This window comes from Pseudonaja textilis, chromosome 2, assembly GCF_049901715.1.
Source record: "Pseudonaja textilis isolate UNSWEBS1 chromosome 2, rPseTex1.2, whole genome shotgun sequence".
NCBI lineage: Eukaryota > Metazoa > Chordata > Lepidosauria > Squamata > Elapidae > Pseudonaja > Pseudonaja textilis.
The window spans coordinates 136,067,404-136,091,912 of NC_141991.1; the positions used below are offsets into that span (position 1 = coordinate 136,067,404).

Below are 24,509 nucleotides of genomic sequence, written 5' to 3' on the forward strand. Positions count from 1 at the left end.
ATTCCAAAAGGAGATATTCAAGTAAGGATACCGGATAATTTTGTATTCAGTTTTAGTCAGTACTTCAAAGGCACAGGTTACTTTCTAAAGCAATCTTAATCCATTTTATCCAGTTTGGTGTGCCCCAGTCAGCTACATTGCATCAGACGAGTTACTTGGTTGACCAGGAGAACAGTAGTTGAAGTCCTAGTACGATCTGAAGGGGACTTATAGAGGATGTATGTGTAATATAGCACAAGAGGAATTCTGGAAGTTGAAGTCCACACACCTTCCAAGTTGTCAAAGTTGAGAAACGTAATCTAACCAGGAAATGATTGAGGCTGCAGTTAGACTTCGCGATGCAACAAAGATCTCAGATACCGTCCAGATTCATGGGACTGCTCTTTGCATCATCCCCAACCAATGGGGATGGTGTCTGAGAACTTGTGCGTGGTGTTAGAGCAGAGGTGTCCAACCTTGACAACTTTAAGACTTGTGGACTTCAACTCCCAGAATTCCTCAAAAGCTGGCTGAGGAATTCTGGGAGTTGAAGTCCACAAGTCTTAAAGTTGTCAAGGTTGGACACCCCTGTGTTAGAGCAATACGGTAGCTTTGGGAGCGGGGCGGCAATGGGCTCAATTTGCCCAATAAGGAAGTTCAAAGATATAAGCGCACACAAATCATTTCAATCAGAATAGAGCTGGAAGGGACCTTGGAAGTCTTTTAGTCCAACCCCTGGGCTCAAGCAACCTATACCATTTCAGACAAGTGGCTGTCCAATCTCTTCTTTAAAAACCTCCAGTGATGGAGCATCCACGATTTTTGAAGACAAGCTGTTCCACTGATTAATTGTTTTTAGGAAGTTTCTCCTTAATTCCAGGTTGCTTCTCTCCTGGATCAGTTTCCACCGTTTCTTGTCCTGCCCTCTGGTGCTTTGGAAAATAAGTTGACCCCTCTCCTCTTTGTGGTAACCTCTCAAATACTGGCATATTCCTTTGTAGTTGCCTACTGCAAAGAAACCAAACGGAGCTTCGATTTTTATTTACACCCTCCAATATAGATCTTACCCCTCTGAACGCTTGTAGCATGTTTCTTTTCATACATTGGTAAGAATGCTTCCGCCCCCTTAAGAATGGGGGGGGGGGGTCTCGAGCCGTGTCTTTCTATTGGCTGGGCAGGGCGGCTCTTTCCGTTGGCCGTGAGTCACAAAGGGCGCCTTGATCATAGACTCCAAACAGCTAGAGCGAACGTCAGTGCTCTCCCGAGGTGGTGCCCGCGGAGGGATCTCTCTCTCTGTCTCCGCCTCCTAAGATGGCGCAGCAGGTGAACATCGCGGAGCTCTCCCTGCCGCAGCTGGAAGTGTTGAAAAGTCAGTTGGATCAGGTGAGAAAGCCGACTGTGGGCGTAGGCGTGTAAGGTCGTCGCGGTTGCCGGGCCAGAAGTGGGGTGGCTGGATGGGCGCTTGGTCAGTTCGGTGTGGAAGTCTTGGGGAGGGGGTCCTTTCGAAACCTAGATCGGGGTGGCGGTTTCCTCCACTTGGTCTTCGGAAGCCCCCATCTCCCCCCACCTACCCCAGGGATGGGGGAAAAAGGTGAGAGTTGGGAGGCAAACGTCTTGGAGGGCGCCCGGTTGGGGTGGATGTTCGTGCTGAGTCCGCTTATTCGAAAGAAAGAAAAGACCCATTGGACTCGACTATCACCCCCAGATAAGGCTGCAGCCGACACGACTTTTTCTGGATCTCCAGTGAATAAAAGAGGAGGAGGAGGAAAGGAAGGCAACTTTATAGCCGGGTAATTGCTGCCTGCAATTGGGCAGTTCGATCTTGACTTGTTCAAGGTTGACTCAGCCTTCCATCCTTCCGAGGTGGGTAAAATGAGGAACCCAGGTTGTTGGGGGGCAATAGGCTGACTCTGTTAACCGCATAGAGAGGGCTGGAAATAAGTCGTGTATAAGTCTAAATGCTATTGTTAATCGGATGTTGCCTGTGGCCATCGCGGACCATCGTTTGGCCCAAACGGTCTTTGTCTTCTAACCTTCACTGTTCAGTTCTGCACGTTAAGACTTCAAAATGCAACCCGGAGACTCAGAGGTGCCAGTTAAGTCCTCAACTTACGGCCACAATCGAGGCCAACATTTTGGGGGCTAAGTGAGAATTTTTTTAAGGGAGTTTTGCCCCGTTGTAGGCTCTTCTTGCTGCATTTCCTAAGGGAATCACTGCAGTTCTTAAATTAGTAACCTGGTTGTTAAGTGAATCTGATCCCCCCCCGCATTGATTTTGTTTGCCAGAAGGTTGCCAAAGGGGATCACATGACCTCGCGACACTGCGACTGTCATAAATGTGAGTCCGTTGCCAAACATCCAAATGTAAATCACGTGACCATGGGGATGCTGCAGTGGAGACCACCCTTGCATGCCACAACCTCCTGTGACTTTCCGGAGGCTGCTAATGCAGATAGTCGTCGACTTAACAACAATTCACTTAATGACCACTGGAAGTAACAACGGCACTGAAAAAAATGATGTACGACCATTTTTCACACTTAAATAACCATGGCAGCATCCCCATGGTCACATGATTTATATTTGGATGATTGGCAACAGACTCGCATTTATGTCAGTCACAGTGTCTCTGGGTCATGTGATTCCCTTTTGAAACTTTCTGACAAGTAAAATCAATGGGGAAATCAGATTCACTTAGCAACCGGATTACTAATTTAAGAACTGCAGTGATTCATTTGGCAAGAATTTTTTCACCTAGCAACAGGAATGTTGGACTCAGTTGTGGCCGTAAGTTGAGGACTACTTGTACCTCTGAGTCTCCAGGTTGTATCTTGAAGTCTGAACTTAAGAAGGTGGGCAACTTGTAGATAGGTAATTTTTAAATGGAAATGTGTCTGAGTATATAGGAGTATTGAAATGACTTAACCCAGATGTTCTCCAGCTTTGGGTTTTATATAGCATGCTAGAAAAACCCCTTACCCCCATCAGTCCTTTAAAAATTCAGTATGTCCTTGTGAAAATGCCTTGCTTAATTCAACTGTTTAGTGTCGCTTTGCTTTCCTCTCTTTCCCCAAAAAATAATCATGAAATTGTTTGCGGTTTTTTTATAAGTTTGTCACTTAATTTCAGTTGCCAGAGGAAGATCAGGTAGAAGGCATGTCTCTTCTCTTCTCAAAATGAGTATCCTAAATAATTTCCTCTCTCCACAAATATTAGTTTTATATAATAAATTTAATATTTGGAGTGCTTTACTCTGAATATTTTCTCCATCATTCCTGCAATATAATAAGCCAAACACATTACCTCTTTCTGTTACTGTATAGATTAAGAGAGAAGGGTCAGTCAGTGCTTACTTAGAATTATAGAAATCTGGGATTTGCTTTGTTAGTGGCTTTCTGAATGAAGTTAAATCTGAATTCAAAAGGTATGGTTGCTCTTGCTTTAAGAGTCTGTTGTAATTCAGACTCTCCTGTTTGACAGTCCACGTTGGTTAATGTGAAAAATGGATTCAAAATATTTTTAACATGGAACTTGAAAACACAAGGATGGTGTGTGTATTACTTAACTTAAATGACTTTAATAAATAATAGAATGGAAAACCGGAAGCCAGCAGCCTTTTTGATTTTTAAATGCTGGTTCTGTCTCTTTTAGCAGCTTGACAGTTGGTTTGTTGGTCGGTTTCATTCTTTTCCAAGGGGGGAGGGGGAGAGGAGTAGTTCACATAGTATCCTTCCTCCAACCCTTTGTGTGCGGGACAGGGGACTCTTTGCTGTGTTTCTAGATATTCAAAGATTTTAAAACTTCAAGGGAATTAAGTTTCATCATCTGGAGCATGCGGTTTAGAGGCTTTTGACTAGAGCTCTCAGCATTACCTCCCATCCTTGTGATAGACCAACTCATCAGGCAGGAAAGGAAGGGCAAAGGGAATGGGAAAACTATAATAAGCTAGTCCTCAACTTTGACAATTGAGCCCAATGTTTCTGTTGCTAAGTGAGAAATTTGTTAAGTGAATCTGATTTCCCCATTGATTTTGCTTGTCAGAAGGTTGCAAAAGGGGATCACGTGACCCCAGGACACCGCAACCGTTGTAAATGTGAGTCAATTGTCAAGCATCCAAAAGTAAATCATGTGACCATGGGGAAAAAATGGTCATAAGTCACTTTTTTCAGTGCCATTGTAACTACAAACGGTCACGAAATGAACGATTGTAAGTCTTGAGGACTACCTGTAATTCTTTTTAACTTGAGATATTAACATCCAAAGCTTCCTTACTAAAGATGTAAGTATGGCGTTCCCTTGATCAAGATCAGCAACCAAGCAAACAGACAACAAACCAAACAAAATGAATAAGTTGGAAATAATAGAAAATATTTGCAGCTTGGATTGTGGATTTTAGCAGTGGTTTGTTCTCCGAGCTTGCCATTTAGCTCCCGAGTGTAACATCTGCAACAGGACTTCAGCTGAAGTATCTTGTTCCATTCCTCTTTAGTTTATTTAGTATTTAGTCTTGGGGGGGTGGGGGGGTCAGTTGGTCAGGTGACTGGCTATTGTTCACATGGTGCAAAAATCAACTGGTGGTGCAATAGTCGGTCGGTTGGATGGAACCAACCACCTCACCAGTCAATTTTTGCACCAGCCAGTCACATGACCAACTGACCGCATCACCACACAAGACCTCTATATAAATTAAAGAAAAACAGAACAAGATAACTTCATCTAAGATACTTCAACTAAAGATAACGGAACAAGATACTTCATCTAAAGTCCCGCTGAAGGTGTAACAAAATGCTCAAGAGCAAAACCGCAAGTTCGGACAATAAACCACTGCCAAAATGAATATGTTTTAAACAGACCACAGGATGGTGCTAGTCTACTAGAATGCAGGGCGGGGAAATCAAAGGGATTAGAATAAAATTCAACATCACTTCAGACTGCAAGGCTTTGCAGTAACATTTATGGGTACAGAATTCCAGACCATATACTAAAATAACAAAAGACCAACACACAGCACAGCACATTAAAAGTGATAAATTTAACACAGTATTCTTAACTAAAACTATACCTATCAGTTTATGTAAAACATCTACAGACTATAACAAAATAACAAGATTATTTTGAAGTACCCAATACTATGTAAACTTCCTTAATCATAACCCTCAATATCTCTATAGGAATTGAAATCAAATTGCTACCTTATCTGAATAACTCTAATTAAAAATTTTGCCACAGCAATTAAGAATTGGATCATCAAGAAGATATTTAATATAAAATTGATTAGAATGTCCAAGAAGGGATTGTAAAATGGGATTAATCAAATCATATGAGCTAAGATAAAAGCTACAGTAGAGGACTAAATGCTCTATTGACTCTAGGTCACGGGTGTCAAACTTGTGGCATCACGTTGCCATCACGTGATGTTTTGTGACATTTTTCCCCTTCGCAGAGCTGGGGTGGGTGTAGCCTGCGTGTGACACCCCTGGCCTGCGGGCCACCAATTTGGCACCCGTGCTCTAGGTCATGGTTCGTTGAAGTAATCCTCGCGTTAGGACAGCAATTGGGACCAGAATTTCTGTGACCAAGTGATGCAGTTCTAAAATGCAACATTATGTGACCACATTCGTTAGTAGCAGTGATCCCTGCAGTCCCCATTGCTGCTGTTAAGAAAGGATTGTGGGTTGATAAAAGTGAGAGCCTCCTGCTGACTTCATCAGAGTCAGTGGGGAAGCAGGCAGAAATTTCCAAGTCCCAGGTAGTTCACAAGCAAACCAGCAGGTGAGTAAGTGGCTGCTTTCACATGGGAAAGGGAGGTCCATGGATAGCTGAGTCGGTGTGTTGCACAGGAGGGCCTGGGCTGGCTGCTACCAGGTTGGGTGGGTAGGTGCATGAATGGTAGTGGGCGCAAGCATGGCAAAGCTTGGTGTATTTGCTGCCAGATGGAAAGGATGCATAAGTGGCAGGGGAGATGTGGCATGAATGCAGCGAGGCTTGGGGAGGGTGCACAAGTGGCTGGGGAAGCATGGCTCAAGCCCCTCAAGGTTTGGGATGCTGCAACTATCATAAGTGCAAGCTGGTTGCTGAGGGCCCAAACCGGGATGATGTGATAGGATACTTCAGTGGCCAGAACTTTGAGGACTGATCATAAGTACCACTTGTTCAGAGCTATTGTAACTTGAAACAGTTGCTGAATGAGTGGTCACTAAGTGAAGAATACATGTACGGTAGATCAGGCCAAGAAATCAACTCCACAAGAAGGCTAAAACTACTTTGACTGAGATCGGCTATAATAACAAGGCTATGCTGTTCCTCTTCCTCCGCCCCCCTGTATCCAGTGAATTAAGGAAGTATCTGAGTTGTTTCCAAATATTATCTCATCGTTCTAGACCTAAGATAAGTTTTAACCCCTTTTGCCTAGGTACCAATTCCTGCAAATTTCTTTCAAGCTCATGTTCCTACCTTACACCATGTACCTGTCTGGCAGGTATATTCTGTGTATACTGTAACCTGCTATGCATGTCAACTGTTGCTTTTGTTCACAATGGGCATCTTTGAGTATTAGGTATTAAGGGAGGCAGCAGTGAGGGGAGAGATGGTATTATTTCCTGATTTAAAATGTGGAATATGGAGGGGGACAGGAAAGAGAAATTCATGCAAGATTAAAATGGGTGGGGGGATTTTGTTGTTAGGCCATTCTAATTGCGTTCAACTTCATGTGTTGAGGATCTAGCTGGAAAGGATCTAGCTGAAAGGCATGTTTTTAACTGAATATGTTAATATTTGTGAATATATGTAATTTAAATCTTGGGATTAAGACCCTATTCTAATTTTTCTTTTCTAAGACTCCCAGGACTATAGTTTGATATTTAAAGACTATGCTCTCCTTCACTTGCTTTATGTGATAATCTTACATTGGCTGGTTATAGAAGCTTACATGGCAAAGATTTATGCAGTTAGAATTTGAGCCAACTTGAACTTTTGTCACTCATTCCCTATGCGCCCTGTTATCCTTTAAATTACACGTTTCAGTTCACTAATGAAGTCCTTAAGGAACCAGATGCTTTGATTTTCTTTCCCCGATATTAAGGTAAGCTTAAGATAAACATTAAATGTTCTTGTAATCTCTTTCAAATGTTGCTGTGGTTGGAAATTTTAACAACTTCAGAAAAGCCACAGATTCTCTACCCTATTTTAGACACTATGCTGCCACACATGGACATGCTTGTAGTCCAGTTCTTCCCACATGGTTGTATGTTAAAAAAAAAGCCGAAATATTTCACTGAGGGCAAGAGGAAATTGTAGTTAATGATCACATTTGTGAGCTATGTGGCCATAACCTTTCCATCATTTTCTTGCAATGTACCTGCTACGTGGTTTCACTTTGTCATAAAAAAGCACGATAAAACTTTCTGATGAGACCAAAAGAGGCATGTTTAAATAATATAATTGCCACATTTCTCAATGCACTAAACAAGGCTAAAACTACTTAGACAAAATTTTCTAAGACTATTTTAGAATGTTTAATCCAACAATTGTTTGGAAGCTGAGAGTGTGGCCTTCATTGCTGAACTCTTGAGTTTTGTATGTTTTTTTCTTCAGGAAGTTGAATTCCTTTCTTCATCCATTGCACAACTTAAGGTGGTACAGACAAAATATGTGGAAGCAAAGGACTGTCTGAATGTATTAAATAAAAGCAACGAAGGCAAGTAATAACTCCCTTTTTAAAATCTCTTTTCTTTTGTAATCTCAGCTCAGTCTGGAAAATATGCTTATCTAGAACACATTGCAAAACCTATGGTATTTTTCTTCTCTGTTTAGGTAAAGAGCTACTGGTTCCACTCTCTAGTTCTGTATCCTTTTTTACAAAACAATAACATTATGGAAGATCTTCAACTTTTTAAATTTTTCTTCTTCATAAGAATATTAATTTCTAGTAATTCTAATAATTTGGCAGTGGGATTAATCTACAGTCAGTTTACTGAGGTACTATTATTTCAGTGAGCCCAAATGTGTCTTGCCACTTCTAAAACACTGTTTGCACAGGCTAGCTATTCTGTCACCATTTCTGATGGGAGCAAATCTAGAAGGAAGTTACCTTGGAAGTTGTAGATGTATGTTGGATGTATGTTGGACTCAGAGGTTTTGTGAGAGCTAGCAAAGAATGAGGGAGGGAGGGAGGGGAGGGAGGGAGGGAGGGAGGGAGGGAGGAAGGAAGGAAGGAAGGAAGGACTAATCAAAATTAATAAGAAATCAGAATCCCTTCAGGATAATGCTATACTTTCAGCAGAAAGCAGTTGGCATGTTTGTATGACATTGATTACAGTTTATAATGAAGCAATATTGTGTGAACTAATGCTAGCTGGCTCTGTAGTATACTTTCTGTTGTGACTTCCACCAGTTGCTCAACTGAGAAACAAAAAAAATGCTTTAATGGGAACTGAAAGTGTAACTTGATGACATACTAATGGGACTTGCAGAACCTTGTACCATAGAAGTTCCATTTTAAGTATTGATAAATTCTGTTTATGTACACAAAATTGCAGCAATTGAAGTGATCATATACCAACACCAAAAACTGTACAAAGAGAAGAGAAAGATAAAGTACCTTAGGGTGCTCTGTTGTAGTGCAACCTCTAATTCCTACATTAGATCAAACTTCCCACTAAGAAAAAAATAGAAAATAGCAAAAAAACTATCTTTTATTTCTGTGTTTCTAATTCAAGCTCTCCAAGACAAAAATCTGTTTTAAGGGGGAGAGGCATCTTCATTTAGCACATATTGTTTTAGTGGAAATGAATTTCTTCCTGCAGCCTTCTGTCAAATGATATTTTTCCAGGTTAGTTCTGTGCCTATGATTAGATGATATCTCTGTGACTTGCCTTGATTATAACATTTGGGATTTTTAAGACACTAGAGAAGCAAAATAAAATTTTAATTTAGAGTACATAGGTTACACAAATATAAACCTTTAAGAATCTCTTGTTTTCTTTGGAGAGCCCTAGAGTTGTATCCTTTACTTAGCTATAAAGATATGCTTTGTTTTAGGTGTTTTTTTTTTTCCAATGCATAGCACAATGTGGAGGTGTACTTTGTTGTCAGTATATTTTGAAATACAGATGGCAACCTCTGGCTCTATTAAAAAATCAGTTGTGAGCTTAGATTTGCTGAGTGCTTAAAGGGGAGGCAACCAGGAAATACCAGGCTGGTATAAAGTGGCCTCATAGAACTGTTAACGTAAATCAGTCAAAACTAAAGCTCCAAACAATTCCAAAAGTACCCATAACTCTATCGTTTTGCAAGTTTTATTTATGAAGAAATACTGATGACATGCTTTATAATATTACCTCAGCTGTTATAACTATTCTGTCCAATATTGTTTTTTCATCAGCATGAGGGTTATGACCTAGCGATGCTTAGGACTTTTTTTTCTTTTTCCAATGGGGGATTTTCTCTTTGGACTAGAAGTTTAATTCTTTTTTCCTCTTGATTGTGCTTGATTCTTTCCTGCTCTGGTGCTTTTCCTTAACCTTCCTTTACAGATGTATGTTCCTGGGAAACTTTCAGATGTGAGCCATGTATTATTAGATGTAGGGACAGGTTACTATGTAGAAAAGGTAAGACATTTATCATTTCTCTGAGGATGCACAATTCCAAGTAGGCAACAATCCATAATTTAACATCACAGGAAATACAGAGGTCTGGTCTTCCACCATACAGGCACAGTTGTACAGGAAGTCCTTGACTTACAACTGTAATTGTTGCCAAGCACCCAAAATATGACCATGTGACCAGGAGCTGTGGCTATTGCACCTTCAAAAACACATTGTAAATATTTCTGGGAAGGTCTGTCATAACTTCGAAGTGTTATTAAATGAGGGATAAGTTGAGGACTATCTGTACTCGTTAAGACTTTTAGCCTAGAGACAATTCTTGTGGGCAATATTTGTAGCTTTTTTTATCTGCCAAATTGAGCAGATTTTAGAATTTATCATACTGGTAAAATGAGATTTATGATTCAGGCTTTCCTAACCTGATGTCTGATAAGGGAAATAAACAAGCCTACCATCACATTAAGCACATCTACTCTTAAGCCAGTCTTCCACAGCTTGAACTTCACATTGGGCCTGAATTGCTTTGTAGTTGATCTCTTCCCTTTTTGTAAATGGTACTCTGTTGATTATACATTACCTCATTAATCTCCTCTGAGCTGCTTTTATGTGCAGTTATGAGTCCCCTCCTCACTTGCCTTTGAGCAAGAGGCTTTAAAAGCATGGGCCCCTATTTGTATGGACCCATGAATAAGAGGCTCTTAGGAAGCCTCTCTGGTCTGATTTTTACACAGGTTGTGAAAAAAAGGCACATTTCTTAAGAATGTATAAGATGCAGCAAAGGTCATCTTCGAAAGAGTTACCGAAGAAGTCTAATCTTGGCAGAGATAACCAAATTCAAATAGTGTTTTCATTTCATTCATTTTTATGTCTCTATATGCCACCAAAGTACCTTGTTACTGCTTAGCCCAGCTGATCCCATCCCATTTCCATTATATACAGGGACAGGTAGTAAAGGGGATCAAAGATGGGCCATTTAGTATTCTCTGAACCTTCCAGACAACACCCAGGTCTGCCCACTGTTGATTGAAAAAATACAAGCCAAAATCTGATTGGGAAAATCATCCAAATTAATCAATCAATTTGGATTTGCCACATTAGCAGTTGCAAGGTGCTAGCAAGGCATTCTCGGTTGACAAAGCCATTTGATTGTAAACAGTGGAATAACAACACCTTTCATCTTGGCAGACAGTGGATGAGGCTAAAGACTTCTTCAAGAGGAAGATTGATTTCCTGACAAAGCAAATAGAGAAAATCCAGCCAGCATTGCAGGAGAAGCATGCAATGAAACAAGGTAGGCCTTAGCAGCAGGCAAAAAATGAGAAATGCAAAAACTGTAAATGTAACTCCATCTGATTCTGATTATAGCCATTACTGCTCGAATGCTTTCCTGACTCAGTTTGGTTTCTTTTCTTTCACAGCTGTAATAGAAACGATGAACCAAAAGATTCAGCAACTGACAGCAGCAGGTGCATCACAAATGTTGCCAACAAAGGCCTAGCAAAGAAGACTCCCTTGCCCACCTATTATTTTGTGATGGTCAAAACATCTGGAGGGAAGCAGCATTCCTCCTGCATGAAGCTTAAAGGGGAGGGTGGGAGGGTAAGGGGATAATTTTCAGTTTTGTTAAAATAAATTTGGGAGTGTTTCTGTTTTTGGGAAAGAAAACATCTTGAGGACCACAGCTGCTCAACTCGTTGACTTTTCAGATGTTATGTTTTGTTAGTTATGGCACCTGGAGGCCATCTTTCATAAGATGCCCAGTGAAATGCAGTGCTTGTAAATGGAATTGTACAAAATAAATAGAACAAAGCAAGTAATAATTGCATATTAACTTTTGCATTGCTGCCCAGAAAGCTCTATGGCCCACCTAATTTTGTTTTGTTAAGGTTATTTTGATTTAAAGAAAGGAATGTAATCAATTTGAGTCACAAATTTAGTTTGAAAAATACTTCTGGATTTGGTGTGTATCCTGAAGGTATTGTTGGAAAATAAAAGTTAGAGACACTGCATTGTTTAGAAGTATTCAAGAAAAAGGGGAAAAGTATGCTTCCATGATAGAGGACTAGAGAGAGGAGTGAGGCAGTGTTTGTCAATCTGTGGTCTGTGGACTCATGGGGGGCTGTGATATCATCACAGGGGGTTCACAAAGAAGAAATGTTATGATTTAAATCTTAAGTCTTGGTGGTCTGTCGTCACAAAAGATATTTGAAGGAGCTTCATGGTGAAGAAAAGGTTGAGAATGACTGGAATGGGGAACTCATGAGTTTGCTTTTGAGGAAACATGATTGAGGGAGTACAAGCTAGTAAATGGTTTTTTTTATATATATATATATATATATATATATACACACACACACACACACACACACACACTGATACAGTTGTTTGCATGAATAGAGTGAAGCACAGCAGAAATTTGTTATGTTTGGATGCCTGTTGTACTGAGATGTAGTAAAATTAGATTTTGATGCACATATACTTGAAATAATATAAAGGACCCTAGATCTAGGTGCCAGGGCCAAGGAGTCCTTAACACTAGGATCCTCAGCAGGATTGACCCGGCCAGTATAATGGAAGCATGGTTAAGCATAATTTAAGTGAACCATTACATGTAAACTATGTTTTCTCTACAGCTTCCACTTAATTTTCACATGACATTAAAAGGTATGCTACCTCCTTAATAGTCAATAGTGATAAGTACTAGATGAAGACATATTGAGCAATGGTACCTTCCTTCTGCATGTGACTTTTGAGGCTGCAGTTAATGCAGGAAATGGGCATACACATTTCAAGCCCTAGAATGTCAGTCAAATCCAGATTTGGGGATAAAATACAGTTAAGACAACTCATTTAATTAGAACTGTTTCAAATAAATCAAAATAGGAGGGGTTACTCTGAGATAAATCTTTTCAGATTTCTGGCTACACAAATGCGAGGAAAGAGCAGCTTCTACAGGCAACTTCATCTAAGCCCCTTTTTCTTCTTTTGCATCCTCAGCAATGCAAAAGAGGTCGGACAGGATCACAACTGACAGTGGTTCTGCTCTAACTGCATTTTTCAGGAGGCAGCTAGTCTGGTTTATTTTTTTTCTTTGAAGACGTTTCGCTTCTCGTTCAAGAAGCTTCAGCTCTGACAGGATAGTGGGGAATGGAAGGATTTATATTCCTTGCAGACAGCTGGTCATTTGCATCCTTTTAGAAGGTCGTCCTGAGGGTTACCAGAATAGTGCTCCTGGTTCCTGTGGTCTGCAATTTTTCTCTGGAAATCCATTCCTACTCTTACACCATTCAAAGGGTAGTCATCCCTTTGTATAGCTAAGTCTGTAGAGAGTCTCAGTCATCCAGGCCATGGTTGTCCCAAAGGTGCTTTTTTAGGAGGCTGCTGGACTTTCTTGATTTTTCTTTGAAGGCATTTCGTTTCTCATGCAAGAAGCTCCTTCAGCTTCTATCCTGTCAGAGCTGAAGAAGCTTTTTGGATGAGAAGCAAAACGTCTTCAAAGAAAAAAACAAAGACGTCTTCAAAGAAAAAAACAAGAAAATCCAGCTGCCTCCTGAAAATGTACGTTTGAGATAACCATGACCTGGATGATTGAGAATCTCTACGGACTTTTCATCTCTACAGACTTTTGGGGTGGGATGAGCACTCTTTGAATGATGGAGTAGGAATGGATTTCCAGAGAAAGACTACAGGAACCAGGAGCACTACTCAGCTGACCCTGAGGACACAGAAATCTCCAAAAGCTTCAACGACCCTGTAAAATGGGTGTCAAAGTCGCAGCTCATGGGCCGGATGTGTCATGCTGGCCATGCCCATGCCCAGTTTAGCAAAGGAGAAAAAAGTAATGATGTGTCACATGATGATTCTGTGATGATGCAAGTTTCACACCCCTGCTCTAAAAGGATACAAATTACCAATTGTCTACAAGGAATATAAATCCTTCCATTCCCCACTATCCTGTCAAAGCTGAAGAAGCTTCTTAAATGAGAAGTGAAATGTCTTCAAAGAAAAAACAAGTCCAGCTGCCTCTTACTGCCTGAATGACTCTTTCATGGGTTTACAAATTCTGCTGCCAACTCTTGCCTTTCCTTTTTCGGATCTAAGTCGCGTTTTAGTGCTGTCGTTGAGTTATTAAAAGTTAATTACTCACAACAAACACACTACTGTTTCTGGCTGAGGTAGGTCATAGCCACTGGTAGTCTAAGCTAGTCTGGTTCTGTTTTTAGAATGATAATCCCATACTCAAAAGTTGGAATACCTCAACTAGCAGATGCCTGTCAAAAATGGAACACCACGCCATACTTACAAGCTTTCCTGGAATCTCTCAGTTGGTCACTGTTAAAGGAATAAAGATACAGTTTTGATTCCTGAGAGGCAAATCCAGGCCAGTATTCTATTCCAGAGAGATCAGATGGGTGTTTATTAAAAACCCTACAAGCAGAAAATAAATACATCAACAACTCCATAAGCTGACTGTAGAACCTGCTGTCATTTGTCCATCTCACAATAGTTTTTATTAATACTCCCCAGTCCTTTTGGGATTAATGTTTCTTTGTCTCATTTTATTAGTATTTTTTCTATCATTCCTTTATTATTTTATAAATAATTCAAGGCAGTGGATATACATAATACTCCTTCCTCCTATTTTTTGTAGAACCACCACCCTGTGAGGTAGGGCTGGCTGAGTGATTTGCCCAAAGTCATTCAACTGGCTTACATGCCTAAGTCAGGAATAGAACTCACAGGAAAAATAGAAACAGGTAATACTCCTTACCAATAATAAGAACAGACCATTCCTGCTCTCGAGAAAACTTCTTTCAAAAAGCCCAAATATTTTGTAGTCCATATCTGTTTAATATGTCTACTTAAGATAGTAGCTCCCACAATCATAATTTATTATTCTGCTGTATGCCTCCACCTTTTCAGCAGTGTGGATCTATTGTTGATTCAATGTTTGGCCCATATTCCATTTCTGACACACTTTGCCTAGTTTTCTACTGAAAAGATAATCATAAAGAAACTAAGAGTGAAAACAACTGAGATTACGGGATACAAAACACTTTATTGCACAAAATGGATTTCAATCCTCTGATTCCTCCACTCTTCAGCGTCCTCACTTTTTCCCCACTTCACATACCTTTCCAAAGAAAAATAATTGAAAGTTACTTCGTTGATCATTTTTTTCCTTTGAAGTCCCAATAAATCTTAGATTGACTGAAGATCAGATTTCTTCTGCCACCTCAAAAATTCTTATGGCTTCTAACTAAAAACTTTATTTACAGTAGCAGCCTACTAATTCTCAGATGGTCAGTGAGAACTATTTTTTGATCCTGCCTCACAAGGCAGATTAAGATCTGGACACAAAACAGTTTTTCTTCCAACAAATAAACCAGAGTCCTGAGCTCCAAGCTGAATTTCCTGCCTCCTCCCCTTCTTGCTACTCCCTAGTTGGATACACTGGCTCACACGGGGCCTTTGATCTGGGCAAGCAAGATCCAGGATGCAGGGTCACGCTGGATCCCAAACTATCCTCAGTCTCCAGGCTACCAACCTGGGCATCACTCAGAATTCACATCCCACCAGAGGGAGAAACCCTCAACGCACAAATATCGGTTTGTGTACTCGCTTGTGGCGGATAAGGGTAGTGCTCTTGGTGAAACATTCCCCACATTCCACACAGATGAAGGGCTCTGACGGGGTGGCCCCGTGATGGGTAATGCGGTGGCGTTCTACTTCTGAAGGAGCCCGGAAGCGTTGTCCACATTCTGGACATGGGTGGCCAATGGGGGAGTCAGTGTCATGGCGCAAACGCTGGTGCTTGATCAGGCCAGCACTGTGTGCAAAGCCTCGGCCACATTCGGGGCAACGGAACGGTCGGGCCCCCGTATGTGTTCGCCGGTGCTTGGCCAGGTTCTTCCTTTGTGTGAAACTGCGGCCACAGTCCCCACACGTGTAAGGACGCTCTCCAGTGTGGACGCGCTGGTGCTGGATCAGGTTGGAACTCCAGCTGAAGCTCTTGCCACAGTCACGGCAGACGTAAGGCTTCTCGCCGGTGTGGGTGCGTCGGTGCTGCACCAGGTGCGAGTTCTGAGAGAAGCTCTTGCCGCAGTCTGTGCAAGTGCTGGGACGCTCGCCGGTGTGCGTGCGCTGATGCCGTAGAAGTTTTGACCAGTGGCGGAAACTCTTGCCACACTCGTTGCAAATAAAGGGGCGCTGCTTGCTGGATCGGGAGACAACACTGTTTGCTACAGCCATATCGCCCTCACCATAGTTGCCGGAGGCTAACAGATTCCCCTGCCTTTCTAAAGGAGAGGCTTCCTGCTGTGAACTCGCCCTCCAGGTGGGTTGTCTATTCTGTATTGTAGACTGGATGGCCTCATGCTTCAAATCATCTTCACTCTTGCGCACCACGCCTCTGTCAGCTATTGGAGGGGAGAAATACTTTGTTAAGAGACCTGGGTTTTACAAAAAAAGAGCTCACTGCCTCTTCTGCAGCGGGTTAGGAGTGGGAATCTCTGGCCCTTCAGGTACTACCGGATAATCGCTTTCATCTTGTCTACCCATGGTCCACACTGCCTGGGAGTTGACTGAAAGAGCAACACCTGGACAATTAAAGGATCCCCATCTCTGCTACACACACCACTTTAGAAATCTTTTAAAAATCACCTTTAAAAGATCAAGACAAAAACATAACTAAAATTTTGATTCAATTGAATTTGAAGGTAATTTGTTCAGGTAATATGATTATGCCCTGTACATGAAATAATTTCCTCCTCTCAATATACTTGACGGACTTCTGTCAGTGGCAGTTTTTGAAAGGATTATGTTCCACTTCTAAGATTTCATCCACCGCACCCTCATCTAAAAAGTTAAACCAGGAGTAGTGAATGCTAGATTGAAATCTATTCAAATTGCAGAACTTGCGTGGGATCTTAATCTAATCTTATTTATCTGTTGGGATTGCTCTTCAAAAGGGAAAAATAGAAAAGAACTTATGCCACAATTCAACATAGCTATACACCTGACAGTCCCATTAGGTAGACTATGAATTCAACACAGAAAGGCTAAAATTATTTGGCTGGAATAACAGAAACTAGCAAGACTAATAGGGCTCACTCCTCTTCCTCCTTACAGTTCAGTGAATTCAGGGGGCATCTGCCTAAGCTGCTTCTGAAAGTTATCTAGATAGTATGAGTTAAAAAACATGCTATAGCCCCCTACAGCTATAGAGTTTGGCAATAGAATTTGTGTATCTCAGGTCACATCTCTTACTCTGTACAATGCCCTAGTTTCTCACCTATGTAGATTCTCCTTATGGTCCCACTGTTATCTGAGCCATGGATCTCTGCAATGCCGGGATCTTCATGCGCCATCTCAAAATAAGGATTTTCAAGTCAGAATGTATCTAAGACAGACAGACAGACAGAATATGAGAGGGAGAGGGAGGAGGGAGGGAAGGAACAGGGAAGAGAGTTTTATTAAGCCACAATTATTTCCTCCCTCCTCTCTTTTACCATTTGGGTAAAAGCTAGTCACTATTGATCAAATTCATTATATATACTTTGTGCTGCCTCATTTCTGGGGTTGAAATCTAGTTTGGCAATGTACTTGTCCAAGCCAAAATACATCCTTGTATTTTGCCCAAGCCAAAATATATCCTTGACACACTGTATAGAGAATAGCTATTCTAACATTTTAAACTTGATCTCCTTGATAACAAATGAGGTTTTTCCTACCTACACCACAGATGGGCTAGTGAATCAACCAGTTAAATGTCTGAATTATTGGGATGCTATACAATTGGCCAAATTTTAATAATTGGCTTTCCCCTTTTTGCCTTGGCAAATAGGGGAACCAATTTAGTTTAATCTTATAGGCACCCCTGGCATTGATTCGAAAATCCTGGACCAATATGTTCAAAAAAATCCAAGTTCACTGTTGCAATAAACTTTGGTTTGCTTAATTATGATTGATAACCAAGCCAAAGTTAGCTGGATTCACAGAAGTGTTATATCATAAAATATAATTTTTTAATCACAATGCCTGTGTTTGCACAGGACTTAAAACTAAATTGATCTCCTTAAAGCTCAGGATACTGTTGTAATGATGAGGCAGTCGAGTGGTTTGATCATGAACAACTGAATCATGATGATCTTTATTGGAGTCTAGTCTTGCATTTATACACATTTTTAATTATCCTCCATCATTGGTTAACTTTTGTTACTGCTGAACTTTCGTTACTGTTTAGCACAGTAATCCATACAATTAATTATCTCTAGTTAAAGTCTAACATATGTTTACTTCCTCTCTCTAATCCTCCTTTAGATTAGTGACTTTGTTTACCTGAGTTGTATTTGCTTGGAAACATTCTTTATCTGAGGTTTGCCATCCGAGATTGAAACATTCCTGCAATTACAACTCTATATATCCTCGTTTTTTATTTTAAATGGAGGATTCAAAGATTTATGAATGTATTGCAATTGTAGAGGATTAAGAGAGGGGGAAGCAGGACGAAACAATGCGAACAAATTTGGAATACATTGAATAAAACAACAGGTTGTAATTAGTACAATAATAATAATTATAGCATAAAAGAAAAACTGTCTGAGCCAAGACCAATCAGGGAGTCAATTGGTTAGCCATTCAAAAGGTGAGTAATGAGCATGGATATTATTTTGAATGTATGATTGTAACTTGGCAAGCTCATCCTCAATAGTTTTATTCAAAGAATGAAAATGTACAGCACATCCACAGCATCCAACTAACGTACAGAACCCTCCCTGACAGGCTAAAAGATAGTCTATGGCAAAATGCTGCTGTAAAACATCTTGACTTAAGTCTTCTATTTCATGCTGCAAATCACAAATAATAGCAGTGGTAGCATTGATGGATTTTTCAAGTCAGCAGGTGAGACCAAGAATACATTGTCTGTTTTCTTGAGCAATTATGCCAGGATAAGAGCCTAGAGTAAGGACTCCTGTAACGGCCCCTGCCAATGCACAGCCAAATGTAGAACCAGAAGACAATTGTGTGTCAGTAATGACTTCATCATTACATGTAGGCCCCAGAGAGGAACGCCGCTGTCGAGTTGATGGGAGCATACCTATTTGAACAGGTAGAGTAAAATAACCTATAGTTGCACATTGATAATTCTGAGGATGAACATTAGTAGCATATTTATCAAAAGAGAACCACATATTAGGATCCTTAAGCTGCCAACCAGCGCATATCGATCCTGTATTAGATTGATCAGAGGCATTAAAAATAGGAAAATTGTCAAGATACATATCAGGAGCTATATTAATTCCATGCAAAGAAGAATTAAAGGTACCTGACAACCAACAGTAGTCAGAACAATAACTATAATTCCCTAGCTTTTTTAATATGTGCTGAGCAGCATCATAATCAGACCAATTATGAAGCCAAGTGTGTTTAGCATGACAACAGAAACACAGACCCCTTGTAAACTGACTAACTTTCAAGTAATGCCAACGGACAGAATTCAATTGCATAGGGGGTGTAAAAAATAGCCAGGAGTGTGAAATAGATTGTAGTTGTGAGACCATAAATGTAGAAGACATGATCAAGTTAAGGATAAAAGAAATTTGACCAAATGCCATTGGGGGCTCATAGTATAAAGTAATATTTGTGCCATGGGTCATAAACATGTACTGGGCATGACGAACCCACAAATTAGGGTTAAGACGAACCACTGAAGTATCATTTTGATCAGAAACAACATTAACCATAAACAAGAAAATACAAAGTAAAATGGTAACAGAGTTAGCAGTAATAATAGCAAAAACAGCAGCAACAAGATGTTCAGGAGTCTGAGGTAATGAGGCCTGTTGCAATTGTTGTTGAGCTTGATATGTAGTAGATTTAACCTGGCCCTAAGTGATGGGTTGCGGGCGCATTGACCTTGGAAGACGGACTTCCGTGTTCATGTTTTGAAGCAGTAACCCAAAGGAAGTGTGAATGAATGTCAATAGACATATGAAGATAACAGTATGGCTTAAAGGTTGAAAACTGAGTTACATCCATTTGCCAAATTTGATTAGCTTGGGTTCCTCGTGGGTTGACACCTACTGGAAAGGGAACTGCCAGTTGCTGACAAGCTGGACAAGTACAGACAATATCCCGGGCTTGAGATAATGAAATTTTAAATTGCTTTGCAAGCGATTTTGCATTTTGATGAAAATAAGAATGACTAGCAACAGGATCAGCAAACATCCTTTAAGGATTCATCTGCCTTCCGATTTCCTTCAATCAAGGCATTAGTAAAGGGAGTATGACTTCAAATGTGTTCTACATACAAAGAATACAAGCGAGTTTCCAAACTATTCTTTAAAGATAAAAACAAGGATAACAAATTCTTATCCAAAGAGAGAGCACAATAAGAAAAGGGAAGAGATTGCATAGCTAAATACACATATTGAGTATCAACGATCAAGTTAATAGGTTGGTAATTGAACAATCGTAAAGCCAAAATCACAGCAGCCAGCTTAGCACATTGAGCTGAAGTCTGCGTGGCAGTAAATTTAGAATACCATTGTTGTTGAATCTGCCAGACAACCACACCCCTTGTAGGTGATCCATCAGTAAAGATTGTAAGAACTTTAGAAATAGGATTTCGCACAAACATGGAAGAAAAGGCCGGATTTAAAGTAGTAGTAACCACTATTCTAGGATCCTTGGGTAAAGAATACAACAAGTTTCCCACATATTGAGAAAAGGCTATCTGATATGATTCTGAAATCATCATCAAATGCTCATGTTCAACTTTTGTACGAGTGAAAGCTATGCTAATGAGATCCTGTCCTGTAAGATGTAAGGCTCGTTTATGACCTTTAATAATCAAATCCTCTAATGCTGATTGATAAGAATAAATGTTTCTAGGCAGAGTAGCTGACAAATTAATCCATTCATGAACGTTGACCGCTTGCGGGGACGCATTAGAATAAGACATCCCGTGGGTAAGGGTGTATGGGAAGAATAGCTAAGCAAAGTCCTATTGTTAAGGATGTTATCCTGTCCACATATCGATGCTTAAACTTATTCAATATTTTTTGAAGGCATGTTCTTTGAGGATCAGTTAATACAACTAGATCTCCTGGTGACTGTGCTTCCTTCAAAGACTGAAATAAGGGCAACATATCACTAGCTGTAATGTAGAAGAATGGGCGTGCCCAATTAATAATGCCAAGTAATTTTTGCCATTGTACTAATGTATATGATTTCTGTACTTGTAATTCAGGAAGAATTGGAATGGAGGAATTGTGCAACATTCTATGTTTCCCATTTTTCTTTTTTATAACAAAAACAGGAGTATTCCAATGACTAGTAGAAGGTTCTATATGACCAGCAGCCAATTTTTCTTGAACCAATTGTTGTAAAGCAGCGAGTTTTTCCCGTGATAATGGCCATTGTTCCACCCAAACCGGCGTAGAACAGAGCCATTTAAGAAGAAGAGCCATCATCAAGAATCAAATGGGCATTAAGAAGAGAAAGGATATCATGGCCCCAAATATTAGTATGAATATCTAGAATGTATGGTTGTAGGAAAAAGGACTTATCAGCAGATGTTGTAACATTAATTTCTTGAACACTCTGCCAAGCAGCTGTAGAACCTCCTACAATGAAGAAACTGTCGCTTTTGGCCACTGTACTTGTCACTGTAAAGAGGAGATGACAGTAACATCTGCTCCAGTATCCAATAACCCTGGAAATGGTTGTTTATTAAGGAAGAGCATTAACAAAGGATGAGAGGAGTTCAGCTGATGAAGTAAGCCTACAGATAAAGAAGTTGATCCAAATCCTGCATCCCCAGACTACCTATACCAGGAGATGGATTTTCATATGGAAGAAGAAGCAATTGAGCAACAGAAGAATTACAAGGAAGAACTTGAGGAAGATTCACCCAAATCTGAATCATGAGGATACCAGTGTAATCTGAATCTATTACCCCAGGCACAACAAAACAGCCCTTTTTGTGTGCAGAAGAACGAGGCAAAATTAAGCCAACTAATCCCGAAGGAAGAGGACCTTTAAATTGAGATGGAACTATTTTAACTTCCATGGGAAATTTAAACTCAATTTCCTCTTGAGTGATTAAATCGATCCCAGCGCTACCGGCTGTGGCTGGGGAGGAGTGAGAGAGACTGCTGGAGGAGTCAGAGTGATGGGAAAGGCACGCTTTGGATTCTGGGTGGGTGCCACACCCATTGGCAAGTTTCCCAACCGAAACCGACATTGATTGGCCCAATGAAATCCCTTTTTGCAAATAGGGCATTTCTTAGAAGGACGATTCTGAGGCATAGAAGGTGTAGAACAACAGTCCTTCTGAAAGTGGCCAGGCTTCTTACACTTAAAACAGTTACCAATTGGTCGCTGTCCTTTCTGAATAGCAGCTGCTAACATATGCATTTTATAAGTTTGTGATCCAATATCCTGGCAGATTCGCAGCATATCTGCCAGAATGTAATGAGCAGTAGCCTTTAATGGCTGTAAAGCTCTTTTACAATCTGCATTAACATTTTCAATAGCTAACTGGTGAAGAAGTTCACCAGCAGCTTCCTGATGATCAAACTGCTGTCTAATTGCTTTGGACAGACGCTCAACAAAGTCAGCATAAGGCTCATTGGCATTCTGTCGAATGTTTGAAAAATTTGCTCTAGGTTCTCCAGCTTGGGGTACCTTAAGAAAAGCATGAAAGGCACATTCAGAAACAATAGTTAACGTAGCTGGAGGAAGAACAACTTGAGTAGGAATTGTACCAAATGGTCGAGAACCAAATAGCTGCTCAACTGTATATGCTCCTCCCCCTCCTAAAGCAGCAGCTTGAGCATGTCTCATATATTCACTCTCCGAAACCACATATTGCATGGATGTTAAAATCATGCGAAATATTTGCTTCCAGTCTTCAGGGATCATTGCATAACAATTTTTTATTCCTTCTACAAGTCCTCTTGTAAAATTACCACTAATCCCATAGTCTGTAACTGCTTTTTTTAACTCTTTTAAGATCTGATAAGGCAGACCCTCCCATTCTGCTACTTGCAGTCCAAGCTGTGGCCCCTGACCAGGACGATATTATACTGGACAAACAGACAATAATTCTGCAAGTTCTGTTCCTGAGACAGAGGCATCCCTTTTACAAATCTCTACCATTTTCTGAAAAGAAGACTGAACAATAGAGTCAGGAGGCTTTTGCCCTGTATCTGCAGGAGCTGAGGGAATTGAACACATATATTCAAGGGGGACAAATGACAGCATTAGTATATGTGAAGGGTGGAGGTGTTAAAAGAGAAAGTTCATTGTGACCAAATTTTTCAATTGCATGCCTACATAAATGCCACACATGCAAAACTTCCATTTTTGCTTGAGGTTCAGTATGCAATATTTTCCCAATACGTTCCCAATCAGTTAATTTTAAAGACCTTTTTTCTGGGTACCATAGGCACTGAGCTGCAATCTTCTAGACCAGCCTTAAGAGATTTCTCTGTGGTACCTCAGTATTATTTTTCTTCAACAAATAGCCTAATTCATCTACATGCTTCCTTTGTTCCTCAGAAAGCGAAGACCCCATACTTACAGAAACCAAAAGGTTGAAGAAACCACAAAGGGTTGAAGGTGCACCAAATCCTTGCCGGATGAAATAAGAGGGTCCCTGTTCATGCGCCACTTGTAATGACGAGGCAGTCGAGGTGTTTGATCATGAACAACTGAATCATGATGATCTTTATTGGAGTCTAATCTTGCATTTATACACATTTTTAATTATCCTCCATCATTGGTTAACTTTGGTTACTGCTTAACTTTCGTTACTGTTTAGCACAGTAATCCATACAATTAATTATCTCTAGTTAAAGTCTAACATGTTTATTTCCTCTCTCTAATCCCCCTTTAGATTAGTGACTTTGTTTACCTGAGTTGTATTTGCTTGGAAACATTCTTTATCTGAGGTTTGCCATCCGAGATTGAAACATTCCTGCAATTACAACTCTACAGGATACTATACTTTTTCTCTGTTACTTCCATATCTTTTGATCTCCATCCCCACTACTACCACACTTCCCTCTCCTAGTGCACTGCTCAAAGATTGCCCTGGAGAGTAAGGATTTATTCTCGCCTTCGTTACTCTAACCTAGCAACCCCTAACTTGGTGGAGATGGGCTTTGGGGCTGCGCTCCTCAACCACAACTTTTAAATGACAGCTTTCTCTTTTAACTCGGGGTGGCCATCTTGCGAGCAAAGCCTCGTCGTTTGGGGCAGTGAGCTTACAAGCCCGCCGGTAGTGCAAGAGAAACGGCTGGAGCTTTGCGTAAACCGGGTGTCAAACGTGGGTTTCCTCGTTGGAAAACCATCACAGTTTACACAGAGGTCGAGGGGAGAAAAGGACCCCCCCAACTGTGATTGGGAGGGATAAGGAAACTCTTCGTTCAAGCTGGCAGCAGAAACGATCTGATCCCAAACAAATAATGCGGTCTTTCGGTACGCGACCGGGGTCCTGCGCTCGATCGGGCAGAGACAGAGACTTAACGGGGAGCAGAAAAGCTCATTGCAAAATATGCAACCTTGCTCCAAATGTTTTCCGGCATTTGGATGCATCAACCCCCCCTTATTTACGCCACCCGCGCGGATCCCCCGATTAAAACTCACTTTTGCCCGGGATGAAGTCACGTCCCCCCGGGCGGGAGGAACCAAGCCACCGCAAACGACTCTACTAAAGCCCAACTCTTGGCTCTGGGGGCTGCTGGGTAGAAGAAGGTCCCCGATTAATTTAACCCCCTATTCTTCCTCCTCCTCCTCCTCCTCTCCGCTGTATTTCCTGGTGATCGCTAGGAACAGAGAGGAACTAGGAGCTCTATGGTTGAAGGGTGAGCGTGTGGCTTGCACAGTCTTAAAGACGAGGGTAAAAACGAGGAG

At 40.8% G+C, this 24,509-nt stretch overlaps 2 protein-coding genes across 2 annotated transcripts; one reads left to right on the forward strand and one right to left on the reverse strand.

The window, feature by feature from the left end:
* Positions 1–1,203: 1,203 nt before the first annotated feature.
* On the forward strand, positions 1,204–11,591 carry PFDN5 (prefoldin subunit 5). The gene is made up of 6 exons (XM_026713754.2): positions 1,204–1,362; positions 7,573–7,675; positions 7,792–7,823; positions 9,513–9,587; positions 10,770–10,875; positions 11,003–11,591. The coding sequence occupies exons 1-6, from the start codon at positions 1,291–1,293 to the stop codon at positions 11,080–11,082; spliced, it is 468 nt and encodes a 155-aa protein (XP_026569539.1). The 5' UTR covers positions 1,204–1,290; the 3' UTR covers positions 11,083–11,591.
* A 3,032-nt stretch (positions 11,592–14,623) lies between these two features.
* Positions 14,624–24,509, reverse strand: LOC113444819 (uncharacterized). Its single transcript, XM_026713700.2, has 3 exons — positions 24,243–24,509; positions 16,879–16,986; positions 14,624–16,003 (listed from the first exon to the last, which is right to left on the reverse strand). Exons 2-3 carry the CDS (start codon positions 16,952–16,954, stop codon positions 15,177–15,179), a joined length of 903 nt encoding a protein of 300 aa, XP_026569485.1. The 5' UTR covers positions 16,955–16,986; positions 24,243–24,509; the 3' UTR covers positions 14,624–15,176.